The sequence below is a fragment of the Conger conger genome, chromosome 1 (assembly GCF_963514075.1).
Source record: "Conger conger chromosome 1, fConCon1.1, whole genome shotgun sequence".
Lineage (NCBI taxonomy): Eukaryota > Metazoa > Chordata > Actinopteri > Anguilliformes > Congridae > Conger > Conger conger.
Window position 1 is genome coordinate 5,465,995 of NC_083760.1, and position 16,007 is coordinate 5,482,001.

General features: G+C 48.5%; 1 protein-coding gene across 1 annotated transcript in view; it reads right to left on the bottom strand.

Annotated features, from left to right (window-relative positions):
* The window catches only part of slc9a1a (solute carrier family 9 member A1a), a 58,128-nt gene extending 42,565 nt beyond the window's left edge, over positions 1-15,563 (bottom strand). Inside the window, exon 1 of the mRNA XM_061249434.1 lies at positions 14,329-15,563. Coding sequence (XP_061105418.1) covers positions 14,329-14,623 — 295 coding nt within the window. The 5' untranslated portion in view covers positions 14,624-15,563. The remainder of the gene's footprint in view (positions 1-14,328) is intronic.
* Positions 15,564-16,007: the final 444 nt, after the last annotated feature.

Here is a 16,007-nt window from a genome sequence, read left to right on the forward strand (position 1 = left end):
CATGCAAAAAGGCGGGAAGCTCAGCAAACACCGGCGGCCATTTTGAAGGCCAATGCAGCCCGGTCATCACGTAGGCGCACATTGGCTTCCATCTGTGTTCAGACCTTTCACCTTTTACTCTGAATTATTACATTTTATTTAATATAAAATTTGTTACAATACTTTAAATTCCACAAGCGTCTCACGCTTGTACTACCGCCGTCCGTGCGTTATTTCCTTGTCATGCACGCTGCCATTTTTATCCGCAATTACGTCCTCTCATATTCCACCTTTCTGTGTCACCGTAAGCGTAGCCCTCAGAAACGGCGTCGAACGGCGTGGAAGAAAAGACGTGAACTAAAGTGACCTGAAAAAGAAAAGCGATGTTTAAATAAGACGATTATCTTTTTTAGAATTTTTTTTTTTGTATCGTTAAGACTTGTTCCCGGTCAGAGCAGGCCGGGCCACCATTAAGCGCTAATGACTCTGTTATATGCGCATGGAAAACCTCTGAATCAGACAGGCAGAGACGTGCCCGCGTGCACAGCAGAGCTTCTGCTGCCAATGCAAATACGCCGAGGCGAAGGACCGTCCCCGCCCGAGGAGACCTGCAACCGCACAGGTGAGGTCACCTGCGAGCACACAGGTGAGGTCACCTGCGACCGCTCGGGTTCGTCCGGCCCGGCGGCTTTGAGCGCAGACAGGTTCCGTCGCATCATCAGTGACGTCACGCCTCCGGTTGCCAGGAGAGGCGAATGGCGACGTAGAGAAGTGTTAAGAGGTAGGCAACTGATGGTGTGTGTGTGTGTGTGTGTTGTATGGTGCGTATGTGCCCATTGTATGATGTGTGTGTGTGTGTATGTGCACTGTATGTAATAACCTCATGTGCATTGTGCATGTGTACATATGTGTGTCTGTACATATGAACATATGCACATGTGCATGTATGTGTACATGCATGTGTGTGCGTGTATGTGTTTGTCCGCTGCTGGAAAGAAATAATTCCACTCTCCCAAGAATACTGGACCTCCTTAGTTCTTGATTTAAAACTCAGCCACTCCTGATACCCGGAACATCCGAGCCAAAATATCCCACTCCCTTTAATGATCCGCGACATGCAAACTTGCTGTCAATTAACACCGGAGATTAATTATATCTGATTCTGCTTCCAGACATCAATATAAAATACATTTCACAGCCAGTGGGTAAGAAGGGAAAAATCTCCATCTGAAAAAAAACCTGGCACTTAATGTTGGTCATTCTGTATGCTGCATCTTCTAGCCAACTATGCCACCCTGTTGTTGTTTTTTTTAGCCAAAATGCAACCATGGAACTCACCTGGGGCTCCAAAATAGTGTCTTTTAGCCACAATGCTAGCCTAAAGTGTCCTGTAGACTTGGACACGTCATTGGATAAAACTGGACCCAATCCAGCAGGAGCACTACGACAGGACCAGAACCAGAACCAGAACCAGAACCAGAACCAGAACCAGAACCAGAACCAGAACCAGAACCAGACAACCAGGCCAGAACCAGCGGTAAGCTAATGATGTGGTATGTGCGACAGTCCGCTGCCTGTTGACTGAGCTACAGTGCAGTCCGTATGTATTTGGACAGTTCCCATTCTTTCATCTCTGTAGTCCAGCACATTGGGGGATCAAGTGCAGACCTTCCCCTCTAATTTGAGGGCATTTACATCCAAATCGAGTGATGCTTGTAGGAACCACATCACTTTTTATACATAGCACCCACCCCGCCGCCAAATTTAAGGGACCAAAAGTAATCGGACGGTTGGCTTCACAGCGGCTTCTGAAGAGTCAGCTCTTTTCACACACTTCCTGTATTTCAACTTTCAGTTTTCAGTCCTGCATCTGACCAACGCAGAGTTACGTTCCCCAAAACCCCTCCAAAACTACCCAGACGAGCCCAACTCCTTGTTCCTATAAGTATACCGCTCTAAAAATACCTTTCCTCTTCGTTGACGTGCTCCCCTTATTTTTTTCCCTGCTTCCCGGATCACGGCGAGCGTTCTCCGAGGACGTCACACGGAGTCACGAGTGAGTCGTGATCAGGCCGGTTAACCGACGAAGCGGGGGAGGGGGGGTGGGGGGGCCCGCATCGAGCACGAGCGTCAGGCGGCCGGTAATCCCCCCCCCCCCCCCGATTGGCCGCTTGCCCGCCTCTCCCAGTCCCCCGCGGCTCATCCGCGCAAACACCGCCGCTATCGGTGACGGATTAGGGCACGCCGTCGCCACGGCGTTAAGAGGCTCAGACGTTTTTTTTACCCGCCCCCGCGCGAATGCGTCCGCCGTAAAGTTCGCAACATTTTGGGCCAATCAGGAGAGTTTGAGACTCTCAGACTCTCAGACTCAGATTAGAGGGGTGTCTTTAACTTTTCTCAAATCTTTTTCTCAAGGTCCCCCTAAGATGGCCGCCCTGGCACTGACAAACACCCGCGAATCAATAAAATCGGGCAGATAAAGCCATTTAGGACAATATCAATATTTAATGCTTGCAGTCAGCAGTATTAGGGGGTTTACTTTATCTGATAGTTTAAACCTACAGCTAGGGTACAGCTAGGAATTCTGGGACCCCTGAAAGAAGATTGCTCTGGGGCCTTCCCATACATCATGAAAGGTCCTCATGACCTTTCACCTCAGCAACCCCCATGGCCCTGTTCTCACCGATTTGGACTTTGGACTGAAAGCGGTGAATTTAGTTCCACATTTCCAGATTTCGCTTGGCGGGGGGGGGGGGTTGGCGGGAGGCATGTTTTGCATGGAAAGCCATTTCATCACAGTTCCAAGCAGAGCTCCCACAATTCCAGTTTGGGATGAATCGACTTCAGTTCTGAACCTGTTTGCTTTGTTTTGTGTTGTGTGGTTTCGCGCTTATCTGACAGTTATTTTTCGCATAAATTAACATTATAAATTGTTACCGTTTGGAATGATGTTATTTTCAGTGACACTGGCGCAGAGAACGTCAATGTCACGTGGGACTCAATCTGCTAGCCTCCTGGTCACAAGCCAAGCCACTTAAACATTATTCCACACAACAGTGGCAGTCGGAGAAAGAGGATTTAATATCTGAGGTCACAAAATCTTCATCGGCAAAACAATAATTACAAATAAAAAGTGCAAAAAAAAAACTGCAGAGAAGCAGACCAAAAATGTCCTAATTTCACCACACAACTGCCTCTTTTACCATGTAATTTGTGGACGAATAAAACGTTTTGGGGTTTTTTTGGCCGACAGAGCAAATACGAATAATACTCGATAATACCGTTAGCCACAGTTAGGGAGAGTGGCGTTCTTTTTCCCGGCCATTGAGTGAGCAGAGCTTCAGCCCAGCCCATCATTGGGTGGGGGGGGGGGGGGGGGTGACCGTTTCGGGAGACGGTGCTGATCTCCACGCAAAAGCGCGGCCGTAATTACACAACGGACGCCCTGTTACGCCAGGACCGACAAGCTGTCGTCCGACTGAGGGAGGAGAGAAGCTTGCGGTGTTTTTTTTCACCCCTCACCGGCCTTTCGCGTGAGTGACGGCACCTCCTTAAAACCGCTCAGCCGTCATCACACCGCCTGTTCGCCTCGTTTGAGGAACCGAAAGCGCCAGATTGAGTCTGTCCGATGTTTTTGTTGTCGCCGGAGTCGTAATTATGTTTTTTTTTTTCCCAGAGACGTGCGGTTTCGTTGGCGTACCCCTCCCAACTCGTCCCCGACGTCTTCTCCGGCGGCTCAAAGATAAAATTAGTGGAACAACGTCGGCACTGTCAACGGACCCCGACTGGCCCGTGGCAGACGCCATTATTGGAAATCCAACTCGGATGGAACGACGGTTAGAAGCAGTCAAACACACAAGCGCGGTGGCCTAATCGCCGTGAAGCGAAGCGTTATGATGTCGATTCCTGCAGCACCATAATAAGACAAATAAATCAATCGTAATCCGCTGTTAGGGTGGCCGAGAGCCACTTCGTAACAGGCCGCATCGGGAATGTATTTTTGCAGAAGTGCACTTTGCAGAAATCTGTCTTCGCCCACACCCTAATCTTTGCCAGTTGACTTAAGCTGTTTACTGTAGATAGCACCTTCTACGCCCTTTGCAAAAATCTGGGTACAAACAACTGCTTAGTGTGTGTGGCAAACATAAAAACAAACACAAAGGTCTTTGAAGATCTACACTTGATTCAAAACGATCTCCAATATCTGCAGTGACCCAGAAAAAGGGCAAAAGAATCATTAACTTGGCTACTCACTGAATAAATACTGACGTAGGCCAATGCTTTTCATTTTACAGCATTACATGACATGAGCCAGCTGGTATTTATTAAAGAAAACAATAATTTATGACTGTATGCTTTGTTTGTTTTTCCATTAGGTCCTGCAAACTCCCAAGTCATAAGAGCAGTTCCTTACCCATTATGGTATGGTGTACATTAACCAAGATACAAAATATAATATCCTTCTGGCTTTGTACCATATTTTGCGTTGACTGATAGTGTACCTGTTGTTTTTAACGTCCACTGCAAGCTTTGTAGTAGAATTGTGAAGCTGGAGCACGGGTACTGAAAAATCACGTGGTTAGGTTACATTGAAAGATAAAGTTATAATTTAGTGCGGGAATATTTCTTCTCAATTTCCCCCCAAATTTCCCTAAAGTTTTGCCTTCCCTTGCGTTTTTTGAAGAGCACTACAGACCCAGCATCGCTGCCACAGAGAGGCGGTTTCAGCAGTGAAAGCCTAGCGGCATTGAAAGGGTCTGAGGGTGATACTGCAACAGTTACTTCGCCGTAAAGCGGATGTACACAGCAACCCGCACTTTCTCACCCACGATAATAGCAGACGGGGAGGGGGGGGGGGGGGGGGGGGTGCTTGAGAAACTGCACTTCCCAGTGTAGAGGTTGCCGGTTCAGATCAGACGCGGAGCTGTAGCGTTCATAAACAAGGAACGTAACACAGATTACTTCAGTACAATATCCAGCTATATGAATGTAAAAAAAAAGAAAAAAATATATAAAAAAGTGTTGTGTGGAAGATACGCTGGATGAGCCTTATGTATGGCCCTAACCCTAACCCACAATGATGGAATGCAAACCTACTTTAGCTGCAAGTATAAAACCTCAACTGCTACCAACTCGGCCTTCAGGCTAGCGGTGGATGGGAACCCCCCTATAGCCGGGTTCTTACCATGGGGGAGTTTTTTCTCGCCACTGTTTGAGGGTTTTTCTCCTCCTAGGGAGTTTATTTTCGCTGGTGCCATTTCACGGCTCAGCGCTGTTACTCTCCTGTTACTCTGTAATGCGTCTCGGTGACGGTCTCCTGTGAAAAGCGCCACACAAATAAAAACACTGGCACGAGGCGGTCCTGCCCTTCCGCCAACGGAATCGGCCACCTCTCACTTCCCCCTCAAACAGGAAACGCCGTCACCCAGAGCTCCGCCCCCTACCTGTGTGCTCGTACCACTCGCGTACAAGCCCCTGCAGGGGTGTTCTGAAAGAAAATATTGCCCCCCCCCCCCCCAACCATAAAGCCTGCCACACACACACGCACGCACACGCGCCAACACCAGTTGCTATTGTAGCACTGGCACAACAATGAAAACAGTCGCCCTCCTGTGGGTTAACAGGATTAACACAGACGGTTTTTTTTTTAGGTTTAATCTCCTCTTTATTCACAGTTCTCCGGCTGACAAAAAAAAACCTCAGAGCAAGCGAGCTTCATCGACCGAATGTTATTCACCAGATGGCTTCCAGTCTGTGCGACGTGATGTGTGGGGGGGTTAATGCAAGCCCGAGAGAGCCGGGTACCCTGCCGTGTACCAGAAGAGAAAGCTGAAGGCCGTTTGGACGTACGCAGCCCTGAAAATACAGCCTAACGACACCCAGTGACTCAAGACAAACGGTCCTCGACATGAAGGGTCTCAGAAGGCCTTCATTTTAGCAGCTCACCGGATGAAGAGGCCACACACCTGCTCTCTATTTCCAGGCAGCTGATGAAAACAAACCCATAAAAAACCTGCCAACGCCGCGGCCCTCCAGGACTGGAGTTAAACCTGCAGACGCTGCCGCCCCTCCAGGACTGGAGTTAAACCTGCAGACACTGCGGCCCTCCAGGACTGGAGTTAAACCCGCAGACACTGCAGCCCTCCAGGACTGGAGTTAAACCTGCAGACACTGCGGCCCTCCAGGACTGGAGTTAAACCCGCAGACACTGCAGCCCTCCAGGACTGGAGTTAAACCTGCAGACACTGCGGCCCTCCAGGACTGGAGTTAAACCTGCAGACACCGCGGCCCTCCAGGACTGGAGTTAAACCTACAGACACCGCGGCCCTCCAGGACTGACGACTGAGATCCCAGATCAATGAACAACATTCTTCATTTTCCCCAGAAATACTGGGCTCAAGCTTCCATAGATCTTTTTAAAACTTATTCCTCAACATCCTGATTATGGGAATTACTAACTGTCTGTCTCTGGTGAGCTCTCATGCTTCATGTCACAAATCTCAAATCTCTCCGTACCCTGAAGGAATGTGTTTTTTTTTTTCCTTCTGGCGGACGGCCTTACTGACCCTCCCGGAAAAGCCCCCTCCATCAGCGGCCTCAGTCACTCCCAGAGTGACGCAGAGCCCGTTCCTCTTACTTAGGCTTGTTTATCTTTGTTCCTCGGTCGCAAAGCACTGGGTCAGCTCACAGGCCGTAACCGTGCTCCAGATGCCCCGATAACAGCCAGTTAAAGCCAAATCAGCCCGGTTAATGTATACAGGAGACTACGGTACCAAGGCCCCGTTTTATCTCCTGAGGAGGCCTGAACACACACACACACTCCCAGCCACAGTCCAAACGGCCGCCCACACTCTACAATGTGTCACAGGTGTGTGCAGAGCTTTCTCCACCCCGACACCACACAGCCCAATGTCCTGCTTTAATATGGACTACAACAGCACAGGCACTTACTCCATAGGGCCCAATGTCCTGCTTTAATATGGACTACAACAGCACAGGCACTTACACCATAGGGCCCAATGTCCTGCTTTAATATGAACTACAACAGCACAGGCACTTACTCCATAGAGACCAATGTCCTGCTTTAATATGGACTACAACAGCACAGGCACTTACACCACACAGCCCAATGTCCTGCTTTAATATGGACTACAACAGGACGGGGACTTACAGTCTATGGGCATGAGACAATGTCTATCTGGTTGCTCTACTGAAAACAACTCCTACTGATTACAAATGGAGGGGCTGGGTGTTAGTACTTGGGCTGGAAGCCGTTCTTCAAGAGAGGCAAACGTTACTGGCAAGCTAGTGACTACAATAAAATCATGGTTTACGGTGTTCAGTTAAGTTTACTTTCCTGCTTAAGTTCTGCCGGAAAGAAAATGGCGCTTTGCTGTAGTGGCCCAATTTCAAGGTTGTAACGGTGTAGAAGTAATTTATTTTTACCACCAACCGCAAGGGGGTAGAAAACACTGTAATTGGGTAAACGCTAATATCCTCCAGACCCACCTGAGACACAGCCAAAGAACGAGTGAGGGTGTAGCCGGCACTTACGCCCACATGATTTTTAGGAGAACATTTGGGGCGAGGCTACGGGACACACCGAGAGACGGTCGGTTAGCTCCTCGACTGAAGAGCGGTCAACGCCCTGTTCACCTGGTACGGAAGGTCCAAATTCAACCATCGTAGTTCTTCAAAAGTAAACACGGGCAGCAGGTCTACGTCACTACAACACTTATTTAAACTAAATCAAACGCTGTTGCTATTTATGTGCAGAGGTTGCTTTGGGCAGCCAATAAGAGACTTAATCAGTTACACCTTGATCTGTTAAATGGGGTTAATGTCAATGTTTTATGGCGGAATTCCCCTTTAATATTTAATGTTCATTGTAGTGTCGAAGAGCTGAATGTCGTTGTGACGGGCGGGGCCCGGTTTGCGGGAGACACACCAGCTTGGGCTACGTGATGAATTAGTCCAGGCTGTTGAATGTGAGCTCTTTCCCGCCGTAGGCGTCTGAGACCGGGGACAGACCGCGGCGGACAGAATGCCGTGTACGAGGAAACCGGGGACACTGAAAAGCCGCCACGAAAGTGAGATTTTTCTTTTTTTGCCCTTTCTGTTTTAGTTGTCGTTTTGTTTGCTCCCGTGAGGGTGCCGGAAGTAGACCTAGTAGTGTCAATTTACGAGTTCTCTCTCGCTCTCGCTCTCTCTCTCTCTCACTCTTCCCCGAAGACGTTTATCAATAAAACGCCGGTGAAAGCAGACATTCGCTCTGCCTCCCTCCCCCGCTGTCAATCTCTTCGGTCCGCTCGGGGGGGTGTCACGGCAGTGGAAGACAGGACTCAGCGTTGAGATATAGGTCTGTGTACGGGGGCGCTAAACAGCCACAGCACAGTTATCTATCTGCAGTGGGAGTTGGATAATGGGGTCAAACATTAACCCTATAAAGGTGGGTGTTCTCACTGACAGGGCGGTAAATTTGGGAAATCTCGAGCTGAAAAGGTTAGGTAACCCCCCCCCCCCCCCCGGCCGCCGGTGCTATAATTTAGATTTATTTATTCACCCACACAGAAGATTAAAAATTAGGAGACCTTAATAACTGCCATTGGGGGGGGGTGTTGCTGAAACCCCAGCAATGTCGTTAACACAATCAACACAACAGCTTATGAATATTCACGCAGATATGATGAATCGGTGAGCCGTGTGGGGGGGGTTTCAGCTCCGAGCGACGGGATGGGAGTATCAAGGTCCTGGGTATGACAAATCCGTATTCAGAGGAAAGAAAACCCACAGATTTGTGGATCTGTATTCAGAGGATGGATCGCCAAGGCCCCGGTTCAACATATCTACAAGTCCGTACACGGTGCGAAGACCATCGAGGTCCAGGGTTGGAGAGATTTGTCGGTCTGTATTCAGAAATAAATAAATAAAATCACAAGATGCCGGGTATGACAGATTTGTGGATCTGTATTCAGAGGGAACACGCAGTGATCAATCCCTCCGCGCCTTCCTTCGAGCCCATAACTCTGTTGCAGTTTCCCGCCACGGCTACCGGCTGTAAATCAGTGTATTCTCACGGACTGAGGGCTTTTTCATCACCTGAAGGGGATGTCTGCCCCTCCCCCCCCCCCCCCCCCCTACAGGACAGGAAGTGACTGCTCGTCGTCTCCTCGACCGGTCCGAACCGGATCCGAGGGGAGAGAACGTGTCGATTCTCCGGCTGATAACGCCGCTAACGTCTGGCGGTCTGTGTGTGGCTCTCCTTGCCTGAGGAACAGGCTTCATGGAATGGAGCACCATATCTCCATGGCTGCACAACACATCGTGTCGCAATCTTGATGAAAACAACCGCAATCATGGGGCGTTTAGGCAATCTTTTGTCTCGTTTTTCCTTCTTTCATAACCGATGACCTCTGAAACTCGGTGGTTTTCTATCATGTGAAATGGTTCCGGGAGAAAGCTTAATCACCGATAAGACAATCTGCGGCAAGGTCGTACACACTGGGAAAAAAAAGCCTGCCTTGTGTGTTTTGATCTTGTAATGAGACTTAAAATATTACCTTGTTTTAGATTACTGTGAAATGTTCTTACCCCATAGGCATGTCTTGAAATGAGTAAAACTATCACAACTTCATATGTTTGCAAAAAATAAATAAGTTTCAAGTCTAAATATAAGACTGAAATACTAATAAGACTTTATTTTTGGGGGGTTTTTTCGGTACGGCTTCCATGTGATCGTGTGATTTGTTTTTGTTTTTCCCAATCACATGAAAGCTGCAAAGCCTTGCTGCTGATTGGCTGTGTCGTGCGGCCCAGGGATCCAATCGTGGATCGATCCAGCAGAGGTGATGACACCCACCCAACGAAGAGGGGGGGGGGGTCGCTCACTGCAACCGAATCCTACCTGAGTGCTTACCCATCTCCGCAAAGAGGGTTAAAGGTACAATAGGCAAGATCTTTGTGTTAAAACATTGTTACAAGACCATTGTACATCCCTTCCCATCACTGAAAAAGGCTCATTGGCGTGTTGACTCGCCCTCTGCCTGTGTTTCTAAGTCCTTAAATTCGGGTTTCAAAATATAGGCTACAGTTGACGGCCCGACACTCTGTACCAAAAACATTGTATAACTGTACAATCATTCAAGCTGAAAATTGGTTCTAATTGCCACAGCCAATGGCATTTCAACGTCAGCGCGTTTACAGAGAAGGGGGGGGGGGGTGGGGGTAAACAGTGTTGTGGTTCGAAGTTGTTCGTCGCTGCTATTCCTCTCTCGCCCGCTAGAAGTGGGAAATGACCTACCGTACCTTTAGGGATCCCTCTGCGTTATTACGGATTGGGAGCAAAGCGGCACGCCAGCACTGTCTCCGGAAACACACTGATCTAATCACGCTCAGGGCCGCGTCCCGTTATGCACACACGCATCTAATTAGGAGGCACAGCCATTACCCTCTCCATACTGTTTGTCACACAAACCGCAAGTATGCCAACACTGAGCATACGCGAAAAGAAACCGTGGATATGCACTTACCGAACGCTGCATGATCCAGAACGCCAGCGTTCACGCTCTCTTTGTTCTCAGAGATAATTGGCCAACTTCTGTTCTTCCTTTTGCGTCAAAAGGTACTCTGACGTTAGTGACAATTAGGCGTGGGACATTAGTGTACAAATTGTTTTTTTCTTACGGCAAGCGCAACACAAAGACTACTCGCGCTCTGTATGTTTTGCTTTGTTACTCCCATTAATATGGCAAATGTTTTTGAAAGATGAAAAAAAAAAAAATCTGATTTTTCCAGTGACATTTTTGCCATTCTCAAGTAAACGGCTCCGCCCCTCGAAACGATGTCACCCGGTGTGACATCCAAACGTTTCAGAACAGAAGCATACTTGCATGCTTGTATACGATGAAATATGTTCTAGCTAATATGCTTGGGGGGGGGGTGTATGGTGCGGGAGAACACAGAATGTAAGTACGCGGAACAGAACACAGCTAAAGACTTATCCTATTTGGAGAAACTGGAAAAGCTGACATCAAAGTTCATGAGGGGCAAAAATGTTTTTTGGTGTATTAATCGTGCTATTGTGAAAATTTGGTTTATTAATCATATTTACACTACATATTGTGCATCACTCGAGCATCTGAGAACCCCCCCCCCACCCCCAATCACCACCCCTCGTGTTCCCAGGCCGCAGGGGCTGATTAATATGGATAATTAATTGGGCACGGGGAGGGGGGGGCATCACAGGGACAGGAGGTGAAGGGGGAGTGCAGGGGCAGAACTCTCACATGCCAACATCATATCTGTTTCTCTTTTTCCCTCTCTCCTCTCCCCCTCTCTCTCTGTCTCTCACCCACCCTCCCTCTCTCTCTCTGTCTGTCTCTCTCTCCCTCCCTCCCTCCCTCTTTTTCTCTCTCCTCTCCCTCTCTCTCTGTCTCTCACCCTCCCTCTCTCTCTGTCTCTCTCTCCCTCCCTCCCTCTTTTTCTCTCTCTCCTCTCCCCCTCTCTCTCTGTCTCACCCTCCCTCTCTCTCTGTCTGTCTCTCTCTCCCTCCCTCCCTCCCTCTTTTTCTCTCTCTCCTCTCCCTGTCTCTCACCCTCTATCTCTCTGTCTGTCTGTCTCTCTCACCCCCCCTCTCTCTCTATCCATCTCCCCTTTAATCCCACTGTACCTCTCCCTCTCCCCCTCTTTCCCTCACTCTCCCTCTATTTGCCTGGACCCAGAGCCAGCCCCCCCCCCCCCCATAGTTAGGTGGAGGAGGGGGCAACCACCGGAGAGGGATGGAGGGAAGAAGGGAAGGACGGGAGATGAAGAGGAGTGGATTCTAATGCCAGTCTGATGCATTCTAATGAGGAGGCAAGGGAAGAAGCATTCATTTTGCACACTAAGATTACAACAAACCAGGGAAATGATTTCATAATCAAATAAAAGCATTGCCTAATTGCACCTAATTTGCGTTCACAAAATGTACCTCTATGCACATGACGTGGGAACGCCCTGAAGCGGTTTTAGGGGGAAAGTCTCACGCAAGCAGTCTTTTCTCATGATGCACCGTCTTTATGTTCTACTTTGCGATTATCACTGAATGATCGCACAGACCAGGCCCGGCCGTGGAGAGGGACGCACGTGTGGTTAGCTGGCCTCAGAGGCCTGAAGGCTGTTTGCATATTTAAAAAATAAAAACGTTCCCATTCAGTATGAGAATGGCCTGTAACATACACCGAGACAACCAGCACAGAATATCATTCTGAATTAGATCATATAACCGGCTGGCTTTGAGCCATAGAGAAGCTTAAATCTGAAGGTGTGTGTGTGTGTGTGTGTGTGTGCGTGTGTGTGTGTGTGCGAGAGAGAGAGAGGGGAGAAGAGAGTGTGTGTGAGAGACAGGAGAGAGATAGAGATAGTGTGTATGCAGTGTGTGTGTGTGTGTGTGTGAAGACCATGTATGTGAGAGAGTGGACCGTGGTGAGAGAGAGGAGAGAGAGAAATAAAGAGAGTGTGTGTGTGTGTGTCTATGAGTTTGGGCGTGTGTGTGTGTGTGTTTGTGTGTGTGTGTGTGTGTGTGTGTGCGTGCGCGTATGTGTGTATGTGAGAGATGAGAGAGATATATAGCGTGTGTGTGTGTGAGCGTATATGTGTGTGTGTATGTGAGAGATGAGAGAGAGATATATAGCGTGTGTGTGTGTGTGTGTGTGTGTGTGTGTGTGTGGGTGTGTGTGTGTCTCAGGAGCAGTAAGTAGAGTCTACCCACGATGCGGGTCTTGCCGAGTCGTGCCACCACTAAAGGTCCTCAGCAGCCGATGGCAGGAGTGTGCGGTAAGTGTGCGGTACGTGTGCGGTAAGTGTGCGGCTGGGCTCACTCTGAACAGTGACAGGTGGGGTGACGGACTTGAGCGGTAAGTGAGATCACTACCTGCCTGGCCACACTCACGAGGTGACACGTCCTTCAACTAAACGCCCGTGGCTCGCTCAGAGGCGAGAGGCCCTTCACAGAGCTGATGTAGCTTCTGGCTCACGGCGTACACCTCCCTCTCTCTGCGGTACTGAACCAAACCGCACCGTGTGGATGAGAGAGGCGAACAAAAGCATTTCCTTTTTTTCTTCTTTCAGATATCCTTCACCATTGGTAATCTCTTTCAATGGTAAGCCCAGATAGATTTTTAGACTTTTATAGATAAAGGTTTTATATCCTTACATTATATAAAAGCACACTATGTATTAATATGTCTATTAAGAATTTCGAAAATATTACACCTCGGCATGCTTTAGCGATTGGGCAGAATTTTTGTCTTCAAGTACAGAAATAGCACATCTAGAATGGTGGTCAACTTTAAACATTTTCACCACTTCTGTGAAAGAGTGAAGCCAAAAATAACGGTAATATCAGACGTTTCCCCTAATGTCAAATGTAGCCTTCTCGTTTCTTAAAACAAACTCCTGTCGTCGTAAAAAATCTCATGACAAAGGCTTACGTTTACAGGCTCTTTCAAATAAACTAATCAAAGCTGGTTTCATCGGAAGCTATCCTCCTATGCCAATGCTTTCGGTTATAAGCTGCACGTACAGTACGGCAGCGATATTAATGGAAACTGCTCGAATTACAATCAACTGAAAGAAAAACGATAACACTGCAATAAAGTTTGGACTCATAAGATAAGACTCGAAGAGGTGAGAGGGGTCGTTCCCTGCAAAGCCTTCTGCACTTTGGTATGGATAATCTGTGTGTGTATTTACTGGGAGTGCACGAAGCATTTCCCCCATTGATCCAAATAGCAGCGCCGCCGCTAGGGGTGGTCCCCGAGTGCTTGAATACAACTCACACCGACCACTTGAACCTGAAGTGTATAACCCAAGGATGACTGTTACCTTAAACGACTCTGTATATAGTTTTTTATGCCAGCGGTGATTCTGTCAACACGTTTTGAGGCAAGGTGGCAGTTGTTTCGATTACATTTCATTGATTTTCTGAATGAAGAGGACTTGACGCCCCCACAAAAGCCAGGAGTAATGTCTTTGCATGCCACACACAAGGTGTTTATTCAGACGAGGTCAATTTACATTGACAAGGCAATGAAAAACACATGAAAGTCGGCAGAAATGTTTAACTGCGAGGAACTCGTCAGAAAGTTAGCTGTTGGCACTCAACAGGCTAGCCAGTGGACTGAAATTCAAAGTCATTCTACCAAGCGAACTACGTTATCCTTACCGCAAGAACAATGGTAAATGGTTGGCATTTATATAGCGCCTTTATCCAAAGCGCTGTACAATTGATGCTTCTCATCCACCCATTCATACATACACACACACACACACACACACACACACAAAGTAGCCCAACAGCACGACACTTACCGAGCTTCATCAGAGAAGCCAGCAGGACCCACAGGGAAACTTCGAAGGGTGTCCGTACGTGCTCGTAATCTAATTCGAGTACGGGGAAGGCCTTTCTGAGGGTTCTGTTGCGCTTGTGTCCTCCATGGGGATCCTTGCACACTTCGTGCTTCGTGGCGGTAATCTCTGGAGAGCTCGCCGCGCCAAGGGGCATCACGGTTATGGCCAGGAGCAGCATCACTACCACTAGCAATAGTCCCCGCTCAAACGCGGTCTTTAGGCCGGCGGCCAGGCGTGGAAGTGCCCGAACAGTCATGTTGGAATATGAACTACTGAAGTGAACTGTTCTCTTCAATTAGCTACAACAAATTAGCTAGCTTGCCTCGCTAACTATGTAACAGGACAAGTCAGCTCATCTAAGTGAGTAAATTATAGTAATAAAACTTTGCTCGTCCGTCCTCAGGTTATGACCTTTAAAAATACGCCAATTTCAAAGAAAAATAACTTGCTAGCTGTCTGGCTAGCTTGGGATGTAAGAAAACGGAGCAGGAGGGAGCCCCGCACCAGGTAGCCGACGAGCTAGCAAGCGAAAGCAGGAAATGTGGAATGTTGCTAGCTAGCGAAGTGATCCGTCTGGTGAAGCACTTTCACTAAGCCTGTCATCTTCATAAATTCGCACCAATTTAACGACCGCAAACTTTGAAGAAGAAAAAAAACAAAAACACAGGTAACATATGCACCAAATCAGAAGTCAGACGAATCGCGGTGCCAATGACGAATCATTATAGCCTAAGGTGTCAACAGCGAGATAGTTGGCTCGCTAACTGGAATACAGCTCGTGTATCAACGTATACTGATGTTCATTTCTTCTCGGCAGCTGGTCGCCAGAAGAACTGGCTACGCAGGAAAACTAGACGTGCTGTCACAGGAGAGGAGACGCGTCCCCATCGAGTTCCGATCAGAAGGCACAGTTCAGCCGCGCTGACTGTCAGATTACCAGTTGGCGATTCCAGAGATTTCACCTGGGTGTAGTTAGCCAGTTTACCTAAGCGGACGAGCAGTTCCTGTCCCGTCTAGATAAAGACTTGTTTAACGCATGCAAAACTCAAACTGTCTTCCTGTGCGTCTCCTTCTGTTCCGCGTCTGCCTTTTTCTTCTGCAAATTCGCCAGCAAGCTTTTTACCCGCGATGCGAACCTCTGCCACGCCGGGCGAGATACTCCGTGTTGCTGTGCACAACCTTCAAAATACACACCCCCCTTCTTTTAGGTAGGTTTGAACAGTACTGGGGCGGAGGGAGGCAAAAAGGGGGGGGTACGTCAGTGGCCTCCACAGTGTCATCTACTGGAAAGGAGGGACAATAACATCCTTACACGCGTGGCTCCGTGCCATTTGGCGTTGCAGTTGCTTATTGATCACGCAAGGAGTGCGCACAATCCCTCCGTCTCTCGGGTGGTGTGCGCAAGCGGCATATCCGTCGATGCGACGCACAGCCTTGTATTCGTCTTTTCATCCATCCCTCTCTCTTCATCCCTCTCTTCCTCCGCCCCTCGCCACAAACGCGCGCACACACCCTCTACGTGCCCTTCACCGGGCGCTCGGACAAACCCGCTTCTGCAAAGCCGCCTGCATTGCAGCTTGGATTGGAAGTCAGATATCGGCAGTCAGCAGAAATGGCAGAAAGTAGCCTGCGTGCAACCA